Source organism: Phascolarctos cinereus, unplaced genomic scaffold (assembly GCF_003287225.1).
Source record: "Phascolarctos cinereus isolate Bilbo 61053 unplaced genomic scaffold, phaCin_HiC Scaffold_5;HRSCAF=322, whole genome shotgun sequence".
Lineage (NCBI taxonomy): Eukaryota > Metazoa > Chordata > Mammalia > Diprotodontia > Phascolarctidae > Phascolarctos > Phascolarctos cinereus.
The window spans coordinates 218,562,146-218,581,112 of record NW_027555958.1 but is presented as its reverse complement, the minus strand read 5'-3'; the positions used below and the strand labels follow the sequence as shown (position 1 = coordinate 218,581,112).

The following is an 18,967-nucleotide window of genomic DNA, read 5'->3' as shown; positions in this document are numbered from 1 at the left end:
AAAGAATAAGTCAACAGACATTTTACTGAACACTTATTATGTGTCAGGCACCGTGCTTCGTGCTGGGTGTTCAAGTGCAAGCAGAAAGAATGACTATGATCATACTACCCCATTAACTCTCCCTATGACTTAGTAACAAATGTTCTCTAAAGCCAGGAGCCCCACTAGAGAAATGAAAAAGAATCAGTGCACGACATTTAGGTAAGTACAATGAATAAAGAACTGGACCTGAGGTCAGGAAGATCTGAGTTCAAATCCTCCCTGAGACAATTACTAGCTGTGTGACGCAGGGTGAGTTATTTAAACCCCTGCCTGCCTTAGTTTCCTCATCTGTAAAATGAGAGGAAGAATAACTTTCCAGTCATTGCTGTGAGGAAAAGAATGAGGTAATATTTATAAAGTACTTTGTAAACCTTAAAGCACTATTACAAATGAATGAAAGACATTTGTAGTCACAAATGATCATGGATTATAAGGCCCAAAAAACAGCTGCTACCTCCTTCTGTAAGAGATGTTCTTATATGACCAATTAGATTTCTATTCCCTATGCCATACAGGCTTGGAGTCATGCAGTATAACATCTGGGTCCAATTCATTGGATGACAGCAGCAAAATGATTCCCAACTTTCCCCATAAATATATCAACATTTATATCATCTTTATCTATATCTGTATCTATATATTTATCTTTTCTTTTTCTGATATATGTGGGTAATATTTCACCAGTTTCCTCTCTTCCCAGAGATTCTAGGATAATGATTACTGGTATTATCTGCTTCTTCTATTCCCAAAGCTATGCTTTGGAATCTTTGAGAATTATAATTGGTTGAGGGAGAGAAGGAAGGGAAAGAGAGTCTGGATCACCCCAGGGCTGACCCTGCTAATGTATTATTCACCTCATAGATATGGGTCTGCTCTCATTGCCTTGGGCTGGGATCTGAGAGACCTTTCTTATCAATGAATTCTTACAGCTGAGGTGAACAAATAACCACAAAAAAACAAAAGAGGTCATTAATTCTGTCCATGGTACGAATTTCCTAACTCTTAACTTGAGCCAGTCTCTAAACTTCAAAGAATACACAATATAAGGAGACAGACAAAGATACACACAGAGCTATGTATATATCAATAAAGATATATTTATTTAGATATAAATATATGCATCTCTATATGTATATATGTATCTCTCTATAGATAGATAGATATAGATTAGATATAGGTAATAAACATGCATTAAACAGTACATTTGGCCAGGACTTTTAATTTGTTACTTTCCTGTACCTGTGAGAAGGATCAGCAAACCAGAGAACTAGAAAATGCTTCCACTATAATGGTCTCTAGCCTCTTGGCGACTCTGGTCACCCTTTTCTAGTAAATCAATGTCTTTCCTAAAATATGACATCAGGACTGAAACACAATGTTCCAGATACTGTAGCCTGCCTAGGACAGAGAAGAATGTGACCACCACCGCCTGCCCCTGTACAGCATATTTCTCTTAATGCAGCCCAAGATCATGATCAGTTTCTTCAGCTGGCATATCACACTCTTGGACTCATACCACATTAAATCCAAAGCTTTTTCAAATAAACTACTGACTACTCATGCTCCTCTATCTCTTACTTGTGCTACTGTTTCTTTTTAATTATTGTTGTTTTTTGTTTTTCTTTTCGACTCACGTATAAATTTTATAACTTTATAGTCATCTCTTATTTAATTTGAGGTTTGAGGTCCAACATTGCAGCCTGTCAAAATCTTTGTTCAGTCATTTTTCAGTTGTGTCTGACTCTTCATGACCCCATTTGGGGTTTTCTTGGCAGAGTTATTAAAGTGGTTTGCCATTTCCTTTTCCAGGTCATTTTACAGATGAGGAACCTGAGACAAACAGGGTGAAGTGACTCGCCCAGGATCACGCAGCTAATAAGTGTCTAAGGTCCTCCTGACTCTATGCCTGGCATTCTCCATGGTGCCACCCAGCTGCTTGAACCTGACATTACTGCCTGAGAAAATCTCTAGCACAAAATGTCACCAGTATTTTCCCAATCCACCCCCTGCCACTTTGTCTTTCATGTACTGCTTATAAATATTGTTGCATTGAATCAAATTCCCCAAATGTTCACAGAAAAACTAAAATAGACTCTCCTGACTCTGGGGTGCATTTACTGTCCATTCACTCCTTTGGTACTCACCTTACTGCTTTATCTTGTTATTATTATTATTATTATTGTTATTTCCTGCTTCTCCAAGCAGATTTTAAACCCTTTGGTGGAAGAGATCATGTCAAAGCATCCCAGAAATCTGGGATGAAATGGACATCAGAGACCACCCAGTAGAGATGTACCCAAGCACACAGAAAGAGTTGTCATAAGAAGTCATAAATAAGGCTTTGATTTAGAGCTAACATTTGTGTGATCACTACAAGACACATCTTGATACTATTTTATGGTTTACAATGTTTTCTTTCCTCACAAAAACTATGAGGCAGATAGAGGAAATGTCATTATACCCATTTTACAGATGAGAAATGTGAGGCCTAGAAAAGTAAAGTGACTTATTTGCTGAAGGTCACAGAACTAATAAGTCTTAATTTTTTGATTCAAAGATCGATCCTCTTTTCATTACACAGTGGTAACTCTCATTGATTTACTCAGTATCTCATGAAAATTGTGAAGCAGCAAAGCAATTCCTGAAGAGATCCCTCATCACCTGAAACACTGGCCTCTAAACAACTAAATTTGATATTATTTCTATTTTCATAACGTTAATGGGATATGAATATGAATTCCATGCCAAGATAAAAAAAAGTTCTTTATAGCATTAAAAAAGGTTGTCAAAGGAGCATTAATTCTTACTTTGCAGAATTTACTTTCCTCCAAAACTGACTCCTTCTGATTGAATTACTTGGTTGATCTGTCTGCAATGATCAATAGGCCAGATTATCATCTACTTCCTTTCACTTTTTGTTTTACTGAAATAACCTTTAAGTTTCCCTAGGTTTTTGTTTCTTTATTTTATAGAGATTGGGATGGGGAATAATAAATTATCCTGAATTTGAATAGTTCTGCTATCCAATAACAATAACACCAATAATATTAGAATTGTGGCCTAGAAGATCTAAGCAACTGGTTCATATGCCTTTCATCTGTAGATTTCATCTAATATCTCTGTTGATTTATTTCCATGATTAAGAAGTAATTATTAGCTAGGTGGTACAGTACATAGAGCAATTAGCCCTGGAGTCAAGAGGACCTGAGTTCAACTCTAACCTCAGACACTTACTACCTGTGTGACCCTGGGCAAGTCATATAACCTCAATTGCCTAAAAAAAAAAATCACTAGATAACCTCTACTCTTCATAACACTCTGTTGCATTTCAGTCTAGATTCCTTCCCGGACCACGTACCCCTAGAACTCACCTTGTCCTTGATAGCAGCTCGAACAAGTTCTCATGGCGATGCAGTTGTTTCGATCAAAATTCGCAAAGGTCGTTTTGGACACCAACAATTCCTGTCTCTTAGGGGTTTTTACTCCCACTGACATACATGAGCTCCCTTGCTGATGGTAAAAAAAAGAAAAGAAAATATAACAACTGGCCAAATAAAATGAATGAACTGATACAGAAACAGGGCGGTTTATACAATAACAGCAACACTAAAGAAATGAACATTGAAAAGCTTAAGAATCCTGATCAACATCATGACCAATCACCGTTTTAGAGGACCAGTGAAGAATTCTCCCTCCTGCTGGAGAGGAGATGCACTAAACATTCAGAATGAAATGCATATTTTTGGACATTGGCCAATGAAAGAATTTGTTTTGCTTATCTCTGCATATTTATTACAAAGCTTTTATTTTCCTTCTTCCTCCTCCCCAGGGTGGGTAAATGAGGAGAAGACAAAATAGATGTTTGTTGATTTATTTTACATATATATATATATATATATATATATATATATATATATATATATATATATATATATATGTATATATATATATATGTATATATATATATATGTATATATATATATATATTTATATATATGTGCTTTTTAAAATATCAAATAAAAATTGAGTTGAGAACTTTTCTAGTGATTTATTCCCACTCCTGTATGTAAGCTGAGGCTACATGGCAATCATGAAAGCTGTTTCCAAGCCATGCCTCTTTCTGCCCCTTGACTGGAAAGACTCCTCTACACTGGAAAACCAAAGAAAAATATAAGGAAGTTCTTATTAGCTCTGAATTTTTTATTTACTCTGGCAGAGTAAACTGTGATATTTTTACTAGCTCAAAGACTTTGGACAAATCAGCTCACACCCCTGGGCCTCAGTCTCCTTCTCTACAAAAAAGAAGAGGTTGGGCTAGATGGCCTCCAAAGACCCCCCTTAGTCCTTAGTCTTATAAAACTGAGGAATCATATTTGTTACCTTTAAAAAAGCATCCCTAAAAATAGATAAGCAACGTCGTGTATTAGAAAGAGTTTTAGACTTGGGAATCAGAAAATGTGTGTCCAATCTAGCTCTGACATTTACTACTGGTACTTTTGGGGTGTGACCTTAAGCAGGTTAATTCTCAGTTACCTCATCTGCAAAATGGGGGCATTGGACTAAATTGCCTCTAAAATCCCTTCCAACTCTAAATTTATGATATATGATCTGATGATCTCTAAAATTCTATGAAGTTTGGATTCAGTCAAAGGGCCGCACTTGAAGACCTAACAGGCCACATGTGGCCTTGAGGTTGCAGATTCCCCACTCCTAGATTATATGGTCTCTAAGGCCCTAGGTAGCTAAGTGTCTTTGTGGATAGTTTACTGGAGTTGGAGTCAGGAAGACTTGAGTTCAAATCTACCCTTAGACATTTACTAGCTTTGTAACGCTGGTCAAGTCACTTAATCTCTGCCCACTTCAATTTCATCATCTGTAAAATAAGATAACCTACTGTTCAAGGTTGTTAGTTGATCAGAAGAGACAATATTTGTAAAGTGCTCTGCAAATCCTAAAGTGCTATATAAATTCTAATTAGTATCATAATATCATATTTCTATAATCCTATGATCTAAGCCTCACCTGAAAAATGAGTATAATAATTATGCCTATTTCATAAAGTGGAGATGAAGAAACTGTTTTGCAAACCAGAAAATGCTATATACGTGAGTTTTTACTAATACTATTACTCTGGGCATTAACTCACAAGAAATTAATCCACGCACCTAGCCACCAAGATTGCATTTAATATAATAAAACACAGATACGTCTGAGTAAGAGATAAATAATCTTGCACAGATATTCAATTTATCAGAAAGTAGTGTATTCTCTGTAGGTTCAGGTCTATTCATGATTGCATGTTTACAATTCTAAGTGGTTGGTCTGAGAATGGCCAAACACTTTGAAAATCCCAACTCCTAAAAGAATGGACCACATGAAAGTCAGTGGCTGAATCCAAAGTGACATGGCCAACAGAGAAGCAAGCACATTCCTTTTTTAGCATTCTACATAAAGTTATATAGCTTTTGAGTGTGTATGTGTGTGTATATATATGTATATATGTATATATATATATATACATATATATATACATACACATATGTGTATATATATATATAATATATTATATACATATACGCATACACATTAGCTTCTCAGACACACTTGCAAGTATGATCTTCAATAATTGGTTTTTTAAAGTGATCCATGAGGCTCATACAGAGCTTTTTCTCTGAAAAATTTGAAGTCTCTTCACTTTGATTGTTAAGTCTATACTTGCACTGTCTATGAGACAATGAGGCAAAGGCAACATTTTGGCAGTGAGGCTAGAACTTTAACTCCCAAGTCAATGCTCTATTCACTAGACTAGGAACTATAGCAAATGGGAAGACACAATATCCATAGTAAAGTGCTATTTATTCTGATGGCACAATGGTTATTTCTGTTTTCCCATCAACTGAAGAAGTTCAAAATATGAATATAATACAATATTTGATAAAACTGAAGTAATTTATAAACTTTGGTTTGGGTCCTAACCAACCTCATGTAGTAGCCTAGCCATATCTTACTTACATTTTCAGATGCCTCACACTAGGATAATAGACCATTCAAATAACCAAAAAAAAATAGTAGCCCACAACTGCAGCATCATCAGGTTCTAAAGTTTACCAAGCACTTTACATGGCTAAGAAATATCAGAGCCAAAACTTAAATGCAGTTCTTCTGACTGGAAGATCATTCACTGTTTTCTTTAACATCCCCGACTATCATTCTGATAGAAAATGTTTATAAAACTTCAACAGAATCCCCAAGACAACTATATTTTGTTGCATGAATCTATTTCTCATGACAAAATACAGAGGAGGGACTAGAATCATGATTTTTTTCCATAAAAGGAACTTCCAGGTAAGTAAACTCACTCCATCAGTGCAGGTTATCACCCTCTCTGAAACTTAAAAGTCATAAAATACCTAGAGTACCATAAAATTAAATTATTTACCTGGGGTTGCACAGCCAGGATTTGAATCCAGGTCTTTCTGGATTTTGAGTTAGATCTATCCATTACATATTATGCAGCCTCTCTATAGAATAGAAATTATATTTAAATGATAGCAAGAAGGTCTAGGTTCTTCTTCTGATTCTGTCACTAACCAGTTCTGTGATTTAAAAGTTCTGTGATTTCTGAAGAAATTTTTATCTTTACTTCTGGGACCTCAGTTTCCTCATCTATAAAATGGTGGGAAATAGGAGTGATGTTGGACTTGATAACCCCTAAGGCTGTTTCTTCCTCTACAATCTTGTAGCTCTGTGATTTAAAAGAATGACTTCCCTCATGCCAACAACAGTGTAAAGATTAACCTTTGGAGATTCTAGCAATCAGATTTTGTCCAGAACAGACCTGGGGAGTTTTGTTTAACGTTTCCCAACAGAGAACTCTAGTAATGCATCCGTTAAGGGATTTAGAGGCATTCAACTACACTGCATTACTAGTGGCACCCCCAGGGTGTGATTATCTTTGATTATCTCGTGATAATAACCCTTTGTCATAATTTACATCTTAATTTATGTAATTTTCCCATTAATAATGATGTCTAGTTAACATCAATTAAAACTTTGTGACATCAATTTAACAAGAAAGTTAGTTATTCATCTCCATGGTTCTTCTTTTCCTCTTTTCTTTTCTGCCTTTTTTTTTTTTTGGTGGGAGAAGGGGTTAAGGGTTAAAGGAGATTTCTGGGAATGTTCAAGGCCTCTGATCCAATACTGTAATGGCTTTTAAATCTGGGGAGCATCCTCTCCAAACAAATATAAAATCCAAATAATCATAAAATCTCACAAGTATTAATGCTTTGGAAAGAAGGAAAGATTAGCATTAATTTTCCCCTCATGAGGATTGTCCAAAAGATGTTTGGGAAGATAATGGGACAGGAAATTTAGCATTAATACAGTGCCTAAAAAAAGTCCTTATAGGTGTGAATATTAGCTTATGAATTAGTCCCTTAGGAGAAGTAATAGATGGCATGATAGTCATTGATGATGATGATGATGATGATAGCTAGTATTTACATAGCACTGAAGATTTTCAAAGTGCTATACATAAAAACAAATTGGACAAATCATTAGAACCAGAGATATTGAACCTTCTTTATTTCTGTCTTTGCCCAGTTCTGATTTGTACAACACTGATTTACGCTCAATCCACAGATTTCCTAATCCACACAATTACATACTAGAGGTTGCCAGATTGCCTGTTACACGTCTTTGATATGAATTCAATATCAAGCTTGTAAGCCATATAAGCCATCAACATGGCAGCTTTATGAACTTCATGAAAGAGGACCAAGACACACACCATACTCTCCTGCTGCCTATCCTAGCTCTCATTTCCATACATCTCATCTTTCCCAGTTTCAATGTAGGGGCATGTTGGCCCTTTTTGTTTCATGTTTCAAAAAATAGACAGTCACCTAGAAGCAGTTCCTAGGCTTCCTCAAGTCAAAGAGTCACCAGCCATTCCTTCAACTATGCAGTGGTTGAGAGCTATAACAATTGTCATTGTTTCAGAAATGTAGGCTTGGGACAGCACTGGGAAACCCTCATAAAAAACAACAGTAGTAGTAGTAGACATAACTTTATACTATTACAAAGTATTTTACCTGTATTGTCTTATTTGAGCTTCAAAAAACACTGTGACCATTATTATTTCTGTTTTCTAGGTGAAAAAAGGGTCAAAAAAAAATTAAATGGCTTATGGCTGTTTCACTTTCTAGATGTGTGACCTTAGGCAAGTCTTTTAATCTCTCTGGGTCTCAGATTCCCATTTGTGAAATGAAGGGTGTGGGCTAGATAACCTCTAAGGCCCCTTCTAACTCTAAATCTATATACCTATAATTCTATGCCTGAAGTTACACAACAAGGATCGGGCGTAACTGAAGATAAAACATAGGTCTCATTCTAAGTCCACTTCTTATTCCACTCTGCCACAATGCCTCTCATCTAAGGAAATGAAGACACACTATCTCCATTTCTGCCTATTCCTTCTACCTTCAGAAGTTTCTTTGTCTGACATGCATGGGGGCAAAGGATTCATGAAGAAAGCTGGCTTGGCATAAATGGAGTCAGTCTGTGTGCTTACCTATGGAGAGTGCTTAAAGGTTTTAGTGGGACTGAGAAGGTGGAACTGGGAGTATTGGAATGAAGTTTTAGGAAGGTAGATTTCCAACTTATTTAAGGAAAACCATCCTAACCATTGGGGCAGGAGGTGCATATGTGCAGGAAACTCCCAGTGTACTGTGTACGGATTGGCAACTTAACTGTAACTTACAAAGTGTCCTGAAGCATTGAGAAGTTAAATGTTTTGCCCATAATCGTACATCTAGTTGGTGCCAGAGTTGGGATTTGAACACAGGTCTTCCTGACTCCTTACGCTCTATCTATTACATCATGTTCTCTCCCTCCTGACAACTAGAACTTCACAAAGTGAAATGAGTTGTTTGGGAAAGAAGTTTCTATCACTTTCTTTAAATTTTAAAGTTTCTTATCACTTTAAGTCTCCAGATAGAAGCTGAAGGTGTAATAGAATGGATTCTTATTAAGATATGCACTGGGTGGACTAGCTAACCTGAGTCTCCTTCACCCTTAAAATTCCATAATCTTTCCATTGTTGGCAAAACTAGTATTGTTGATTTTTGAATATGCTATCAACTAAGATCAGAAAAATATTTCATAGTTCCCTTGCTACTGGTTAAAAAAACAGAGCTTGGTATAGTTTTGATCTCTATAAGTATAGTTATCCAAATGATGGGCTCCTTCCCTTTTACCAATGACACTTAAGATTCACTGAATGAGTCCTATTACGGTTAAGACTTTCCAGTCTTCTTCACTTTGCTGTTGTTAAAGTTGTTTCAGTTGTGTCCGACTTTTTATGGCCCCATTTGGGGTTTTCTGAAGAAAAATGCTGGAGTGGTTTGCCATTTCCTTCTCCAACTCATTTTACAGATGAGGAAACTGAGGCAAACAGGGTTTAAATGACTTGCCCAGGATCACAGAACAAGCAAAGGGTCTGGAGCCGGATTTGAATGCAAGTCTTCCTGACTCCAGGCCTGGCACTCTATCTACTGCATCACCTAGCTCCTTTATTCCTCCCTTTTCTTTGTATCACCAGTGCTTAGTTACTGTGCCTGGCACATAATGGGCACTTAGCAAACGTTTGGTGACTTGACTTGATTGAATTAAAATACATAACACAGATCTCACTGGAGCATTCCAAGATGATACTATCAGTGGACATCCCAAAGAACCATACTTACCTTTGAGGCATAATGACCAAGCAATAAGCTATCAGTAATTGAAGAATTTGCATCACTTTCCAAGATGTCAATCCCAAAATCTTTGCACGGATAAATCTGGAAATTTTTAAGCTGAAGATTGCTACTTCTGAAAATCTATAAAATAATAGCATGTGTTATGGTAATGAGCTATATAGCATGATCATCCTTTAATCAAAGCTTATATTTCATAAGTATTGACTGAACAAAACAAACAAAGAAAAGAAACCTGCTATATTTTTCTCAATCCAGTAAGCAATTGTTTAAGAACCTACTCTGCTGGGGCAGCTAGGTGCTGCAGTAGATACAGCTCTGGCCTTGGAGTCAGGAGGATCTGAATTCAAATGTGGCCTCAGACACGTGACACTTACTAGCTGTGTTACCCTGGGCAAGTCACTTAACCCCAATTGCTTCACCAAAAAGATAAAAAAAGAAAAAAAAAGAACCTTCTGTGTTCCAAGCACAGTGCTAGGCAATGGAGATATGAATATTAAAAAAAATAGTGCCTACCCTCAAGGAGGTTATATTCTACTGCTCCTCCCCCCCATGCAGAAAGAAGAAAGCACTGAATCTCAAGGGATTGAAAAGGTTTGAGTATCCACACTAGCACAGATGTTCCTGTCCTGCTCTTATGTTACCACTTGGGTCAGCACCATTTGGCAATAACTTCTGTAAATGTTTCATTACTTTTCAAGATAACTAACCTCTTAATGAGGTCAATGTGAAGGACCCATATATTTAAAACACCTAAAATAAGTTCATGATTTTCATACAGTGCAAATAGAGAAAAATGAGTTTCCAAAAATTTCTGAGCTTCGTATCTTCCTCCAAAGTGTAGTTTTATGAGAATCAATCTTATTGTTATCTAGTTGATTAGTCATGTCTGATTCTTTACGGCCCTATTTGGAGTTTCCTTGGCAAAGATACTGGAGAGGTTTGTCACTTTTTTCTCCAGCTCATTTTACAGATGGAAAAACTGAGGCAAACAAGGTAAAATGACTTGCCCAGTGTCACACAGCTAGTAACTGTCTGAGGCCAGATTTAAACTCAGGTCCTCCTGATTCCAGGGCTGGCACTCTATCCACTGCAACACCTAGCTGCCCTTCAACAATCTTACTAGCAATCTATAAAGAAATAACTAATACAGCATAAGCACAGATTCACTGTTTGTCTGTCTCAATATTTATCTGTCTTGATTATAGCTTAAATCTGGACTTGAGCCACTATGTCCATGAACAAGGACAGATATTAGCATAGGCAGAACAGGGTAGGGAGAAAAGCAATAGAGTTGAAGGTCTTACGGGACATGCCACTGACCCTGGAGAGTCATTTAACCTCTCTGGATTTCAGTTTCTCCATTTTTAAAATGACAAGGAGTAGGCTAGATGTTCCCTAAGGTCTCTTTCAACTCTAAAAATTTCTGATTTTATGCCATAGCTGCTGGTCATTTTCAAAGGAAAATAGTCATTGGAAAGTTAATAATAACTTATTTATTTATTGAGCAATTATTTACTTAGGGTCCTACATATACATACACAGAGATAGAACTATATGTACTACGAATATAGATATAAATCAGGATATGTGTATATTTATATAATCAATTCTCAATATTCACAAGAATAACTCATTTTCATTTTCTTGTTGGCAACTTGTTATGCACAATAGAGATAAAAATAAGAGGTATGATGCATGCAAATTTGTGAAGTGGCTGGTATATACTAAGTGTTTCACTGCTCTTGTTCATCCTACCATTATAAAGAGTTCCCTGTGTATCCATTGCGTATTTTCATTGTTTGCTGATCCCATCATCAATCACAGGTTAAACTATTCATTTCTGCTTTGCTCCCATACTCTGAGACCCTTAAGGATCTCAAATGGGGAAGCAGAGATCACTGACAGATTATTTCAAGATGGTGTATCCTTCATGATCTCCGATGCCACCCTCTAGCCATAAAGGACAGAACATTGGGGGTGATGTCACCAACCTTGTCACCTTCTAAAAGCAGTGACCAAAGTTCCAGAAACCTCTCCCTCAGTATTCAGAGGGTGGTCAAGATAGAGAGGTTTATAGCAGTATAGTATATAGTACAATATTCTCACACTGTCATCTGACACAGTAGAATATAAGATTCAAGTTAAAAAATGTTTTAGTATTGAGAATTTTATTTGCTGTAGAGTATTTATGATCCTGTAGATTCCATAGGTTCTGAAAAATGAATATTATCTAAAATCAATTACTTTTCATTGAGATGTTAGCACAAAAGGTCACATAATTCTAGGGAATTACAAGCGAGAAAAAATGTTTTGCATGTTTCCAATTTTATTTTATGTATTGTATTTTATGGATTATTTCATGGTAACTATGTTAGGGAAAATGCATATTATCAGAACCAATGTTTTTTATAAAGAGTTATATGCACAAAAGTATATTTTTAGTAATCTCTAGTGAAAGATTATAGTTTTTGGTGGTTGTGGGAACCTAACCCCCTATATCCCATAGGTTTAATATATCAACATTCTGTTTTTTCACTTTTAGGCAATTTTCTAGGAACGTTACTCCAGCAAAAGTTAAGGATTGACTATGACTGTCTTTGTGTGTGTGTGTGTGTGTGTGTGTGTGTGTGTGTGTGTGTATTATATCTTTTATACATATATATGTATACAACTATATATATACATATATATACATACATACAAAGAGATGAGAAGACAGAAAGAAAGAGAGATGGGGAGTGAGAGAGGAAGGCAGGGGAGAAAGAGTAAGGGAGGAAGGATGGAAACAGTCAAAGTACTACTTCTCTATTGGAATAGTTACAGCTGTCCCCTAAGCACCAGGCACAGTCTATTAAACAGAATTGGTAGCTAATAAATGCTTGTTGACTATTGAATGCAAAGAAGAATATATTCTTTGGAATTGGCCAATGTAGGCATTTCTTTCCTTGAATATGCATATTTATTATAGGTCCTCTTTTTTTCTCCAGTAAGGGGAGGTGAGAGAGAGATAAAAGACATGTTTTTGTCTGCTTAAAATTTTAAATTAAAAATATAAAAAAGAAAGTTGCTTTAAAATAAAATAAAAGATATCATCCCTAGCCTTGAGTATGTGGAAAGGAGGGAGAAAAGACTTTTGTTCATTAAAAAAATTTTTAAAAGAAAGTATATACACAAAAATAAAAGATACAGTCCCTGCTTTGAGTAGCTTATAATCTAATTCCAAATTATAATTCAGGTTATCATTATTATAATTGCTCCCCTCTTTAGTAAATCCTCAGTTAGTAATAGGGAAATGAAAGATTTTTCACAGCTCTCCTATCCTAAGAGAATCATGAAGGACATTAAGAGGTGGCTAGCTTAGACTTTACCTGAACACCACCTTGGCTTCCCCAAACTGTGAAGTTCTGGAACAAAGTGGGACCAGTGTCATTTGCTCGTGGTGGTTCAAACCTGGGATATACAAGGAGGCCATACCTATAAAAGAAAATTATAAGGCATGATCAGCAATTTTCTGATTTGATAACATCTATCCTTTTCATGGCAAGGCAGAAGAACACAAGTTATTCATAGAGATTGAGAGCCTTGATTATTATTTATCTGGTATTCCCAATGATCTAAATGCTACCACCCTCATTTTTCAAACAATTTTCTTCCCACCATTAGTTTCAGAATATACACTATAACTTGGATAGCACTAGAACTACCATTTTATTTTGTGTTAATTAAGTTATTTAACTTTTACATGATCTGATTCATTAAAATTTGTTCTTTTAATTAACAAGCTTAAGCTACGTTTAGTAGTTTTATTTCTGTCCTCCTTCTCTAAGGTATTATTGTAAAATAACCCAAAGCCCTCAACAATGGAGAACATCAGGAATTTTCCACTGTTTTATACGTATCATGCAAACACAAAGCATCTTAACCATTAAATGGGTTTCTGCAGAAGGTTGCGCCTTTCTCATTTTTAAGTCATAAGAGCAAGATTTAGAGCTTTGGCTCAGTGTTAGCTCAGTAGAAAGAGCCTTGAATTTGGACTCAGGAAGGCCTGAGTTCAATTCATATCTCTGACAGCAAGTAGACATGTGACTTTGGCAAGTCATTAAACATCTGTTACCCTCAGTTTTGTCACCTGTAAAATGGAGATGATAACATCTCCCTCATAGGGTTGTTATGAGGTTCAAATGAGATAATATATGCAAAGCTATAAAATTACAAGATACTAATAAAAAAAAATTAGGGCTGGAAGAGACCTCAAAAGCCATTGAGGAAATATATGAATGCTAAATAACCTACTCAAGGCCACCAAGATGGGAAGTGTCAGAGGCAATATTTGACATCTTCAAGTAGAAGCTGAGTGATCACTTACTTATCAAGGATATAACATAAGGGATTCCTGCTCACGCTTAGGCCAGATGGACAAGTTGGCTTTTGAGATCTCTTCAAACTCAGATTCCAATGATATTAAAACTTATGCATCAAAATGAAACCCCACCAGTTAAGGACAATTAGTCAGAAAACTTCTCTGAATTAATAGAAAGTCTGAAGCACAGAATAATTTTTAAAAAATAGAGTTTTATTCATTTCAAGCGCAGACTTCTTTTAGCTTCCTCAGTGCTATGTCACTTGGCTCACTCTGCCCAGCTAATATGATGGCCTGATGCTCCCATATATATCCTTCACTACAATTATGCCAGTTTCTTCTCCAAATTAGCATATGTTTTATATTTATTCCATAATAATTTCTGCCTTTGTACCTTTATTGATTTTGCTTCTTTCGGTCTGGAAAGCCCTTTCTCCATTTCCTTTCCATCTATTTGAATTCCATCTATCCTTCAAGGTCATCTTCTCCATGAAGCCTTTGCAACCTCCATATCATAAGCCCAGCTCTCTGCCCACTCTACTTTGCTTTCTCTAACACTAAGTTTATATGTATGTGTGTGTGTATACATATATACATATATATGTATATATGTATATATGTATACATATATACATATATATGTATACAGTATATATATATATATATATATATATATATATATATATATATATATATATATCAGGAGTTCTTAACATGGGGCCATGAATTTTTAAAAAAATACTTTTTACTGCATCTCAATATAATCAATTTTCTTTGAAATCCTATGTATTTTATTTTATGTATTTAAAAACATTATTTTGCTTCTGTTTTTTTTTGGGGGGGGTTGGCAATTGGGGTTAAGTGACTTGCCTAGGGTCACATAGCTAGTAAGTGTAAGGGTTTGGTCTGAGACCGGATTTGAACTCAGGTACTCCTGACTTCCGGGCCAGTTCTCTATCCACTGCGCCACCTATCTGCCCCTAAAAACATTATTTTGAAGAGACCATAGACTTCACTTGACTTCCAAAGGTGTTCATAACACAAAAAGATTAAGATTTCCTGTTTCATATTTTATTGAGGGGATCTGTTCTGTGAAGTTTGGATTCAGTCAAAGTGCAGCATTGGGGACCTAGAAGTCCACATGTGACCTCAAGCCTGCAGGTTCCCCACTCCTGATATGCAATGCCTAAAATAGTAGAAGAATATCATCTATGTAGTAATCATTCATTTCTAGTAATTCTCATCATCTTGATTGACTTATTGTCACAGTGAATATAATAAATTTTATAAATATAAATGAAAGCTATTAAAATATGAAAACCTTTTATTGTCTCAAGTGAAGGATACCCCACTTATATTTTTATGTATGTTCCTAATTGGTTTAGAAAATTCTTTATTTAATAATGGGCAGAATGGTTCTCCCTGATGCAACTCCGATTGGAGGACCATTCTGGATAACTGTTGCTATAATTGACAGTGAAGCTTCCTTTGGGGTACAGTAAAAGTAGATGGCTGCTGAGGTCCCTCTCAATGCTAAATTCTGTACCTTTGGGATTCTGTGAAATTCTGAAGCAGCAGAATGTGAATTCAGAGATTTAATGTAGTATAGATTATTAATATAAGGTATATATAAGACCAGGAAAGTAGGTATCAGTAATTAGGACTTCCTTATATCAGAGTATGAAGAAATCACATCTGAGCAAAGTTTTACCAAGCTCTGTTGAAATGCATGGTTATTTTTTAAATTATACGCTGGCATAGGTATCACTTTTGTTGTTAGTTCCAAACTATCAGAAGCAGGTTTGTATCTAATTGTGTGGTGTGGTAGTTGCTAAAGGATTATTCAAAGTGAGAAATAGCTAGGCTCTAGTTTCTAGGGGCAAAGAATCAAGACTGGAAAGGTAAATCTTTATCAGCAAATAACTTCATTCTATAATATAATAAAGGAGTATCAGAACGGCAGACGTGGAGATCCTTTTATGACCCAATAATTTCTTTTGTTGAGTGTTTGCCCCATCTAACTCATGGAAAAATAACAAAAATAAGGATCTCTCTCTCTCTCTTTCTCTCTCTCTCTCTCTCTCTCTCTCTCTCTCTCTCTCTCTCTCTCTCTCTCAAAAAAAAAAAAGAACAAAAAGAAGAAGCTGGAATCTCTGGGGATTTTTTTTTTCAGAATCAGGCTATTGAGGGAAGGTAATAACTAGAATGATTTCCTAAACTGAAGCACCATAACTACAAGCTGTGGAAGATGCAAAAGCAGTTAATACCAAGAAAGAAGCTAGACAAAAATGAACAAAGACTGAATCAGCTATGGAAGAATTTCTAACTTTGAGTTGAAAGACTCAAGGTAAAATGAAAGCAACGACTTAATACAGATAAGAACTAGCAAGGAAGGCAAGTAATTATACCTAGTTTTACAATTTGATGTCTTTAAATTTTTCTCAAATTGTATATTCACATTTCAAAATCATAACTAGTTTGACAGTTTTGCATAAATATTTCAATGGATCTATTTTTAATAAAAAGATTAATTGATTTAAAAATTGTGCTGATTATCTCACTCTATTCACAAAATCTTAATTAGCAACAACAAAAAGAAAAGCCTGAGGTGGGTGAACCACAAACTAACACAGAAGCATCTCTATGATGCATCTTATGAAAGAATAATTGTCAATCTTAGTATGTACAAAATACTCTCAAATGCTGACCTTAAAAAATCAAAATTTGTAATGTTACAGGATAAACAAAGACAGAATAGGAGTAAAATTGTGAATAACTGGTATTTGTATACTGCTTTAATATTTATAAAATGCTATATATAATATGCATTTTATATGTATAACATATATATCTGTGTACGTGTGTGTATACACACATATCATCCCATTTGAGCACCACAGAAACCCTGTGATGTAGGTATTTTTATTCCCATTTTATACATAGAGAAATTGAGATTCTGAACAGTTGCCCATGGACATGTCATATAGATGTAATGTCATGTAAAATGTCAAAAGGGAGGCAGCTAGGTGGTGCAGTGGATAGAGCACTGGCCCTGAAGTCAGGAGGACCTGAGTTCAAATCTGGCCTCAGACCAAACACTTGACACTTACTAGCTGTATGACCCTAGGCAATTCACTTAACCCTAATTGCCTAAAAAAACAGAAAGAAAGAAAGAAAAAGAAGAAACATTAAAAGGATCCTCACTGTGAGTTGAGGCCTTTTTCCACTACCTTTTCTTAATCATGTTAAAGAAGCAAAATGGCCAAAAAGGTAGAAATCTGGCCTCAGAATCAGGAATGATAGGATAATGAGATCCTATTAGATATAGGGCTAAAAGGAACTTCAGAGATAATCTTTCCAAATGACTTATTTTACATATGAGGAAACTGAGGCACAGAGAGATTCACTGACTCATCCAAGGTCACATAGGTAATACATGGCAGAATCAGGATTTGAACTCAGGTGCTATGACTCTGAGTTCAAGGTTCTTTCCGTTATATCACTGCCTTCCTCTGACCTTAAAACCTGGGTTCAAGTCAGACCTCTCTCATATTTGTTGTGTAACTCTGGACAAGCCACTTAATCTCTCAGTGACCCAAACAAATGTCTAAGATTGCAAATTACATAAGAGATGCTTATCGGCATCAGTGGAAGACCTTTCCTCATGTGGAATTCTCTATACCAAAGAAATCAGAGGCCCAGGTTTTTTTTCTTTTTTTTTTCCAATTGCTGAAGAAAAAAAAAAGTAACCCCAAAAAAATCCCTAGCACATGATCCCTAAATTGGGCAGATGACTAAACTTGAAATGAGAACCTAAAATGATCAGGTTTACTTATTTTCTACTATGCATGTTCTAGTTTCTAATTTACTTTCACATGCCTCTATCTACTACTATCTGTCAAAGAAAATCCTGGACTATGAACTTCCTCCTCTCTATCTTTGGCCAAGTTATCTCACTTTCCTGTTGGCAAAACAAAGATCAAGTTACTCACCTCCCTTTTGGAGGAGTACAGATTATTTCCTAAAATACTCTAAACAGAAAGTGCTCAAGACATTGAGAATGACTAGTAATAAAAATAATTAACCAGTCTTGCGTATAAATTATACTGCAAGATCAATTTAGGCAACCTTTTGCGATGCAAAACGCTTTACATACTAGAATCATGGATGCTCATTAACTACAAAAGAATTCTACATTTTATATGTAAAATTAAAATTTTTATACATGCATAGTTTTACAAACATACAGCCCAAATATAGCCCTGTTGCTGAAATATATCTGTATGAGTTTCCAATGGAGATACCTTGTGCAGGAATGGGCTACATTCTGACTGAAGGACAGGAGAGTAGCTTTCGAAGTTTCACTGGTTGCAAGATGAAAGAAATAACCATATCCAGCAGCACACACCATGTTTCTCTGCAGGAAATAATGTGATTGTTAGAATAGTTATCCCTCAGATGCTAAGATTCCTGGGGGAAAAGAAACTCTGATTTCAAGGTACTGTTCCTCTGCTCAATCTGTTCTTATCTATACTTTCCCCTTCTTATCAAGGTGCGCTGACACTTCCAGGCAATAGCTGAACTGTTTGCCAACATTAAATCTTAGGGATGGAAAGGACTTCTACTTATACCCCTTCCTTTAAGTAGCACAACAGGAGTGCAAGTAACCCATTCCAGATAACTAGTATCGTGGGTTTTCAAGCTGGCCTAAGAAGGAGATTGTAAAATGCCTTTCCTGCTATTACTTAATAAATCTCACAGAAGACATATATAGATAGGTTATAGAAGATAGATATAATGA

At 35.8% G+C, this 18,967-nt stretch overlaps 1 protein-coding gene across 1 annotated transcript in view; it reads right to left on the bottom strand.

Annotated features, from left to right (window-relative positions):
- LOC144457664 (fibrocystin-like) overlaps positions 1 to 18,967 on the bottom strand; it is a 179,742-nt gene that overhangs the window by 29,879 nt on the left and 130,896 nt on the right. Inside the window, exons 9-12 of the mRNA XM_078155660.1 lie at positions 18,471 to 18,583; positions 13,175 to 13,280; positions 9,792 to 9,926; positions 3,414 to 3,552 (exon numbers count right to left, since the gene is read on the bottom strand). Of these exons, the coding sequence (XP_078011786.1) occupies positions 3,414 to 3,552; positions 9,792 to 9,926; positions 13,175 to 13,280; positions 18,471 to 18,583 (493 nt within the window). The remainder of the gene's footprint in view (positions 1 to 3,413; positions 3,553 to 9,791; positions 9,927 to 13,174; positions 13,281 to 18,470; positions 18,584 to 18,967) is intronic.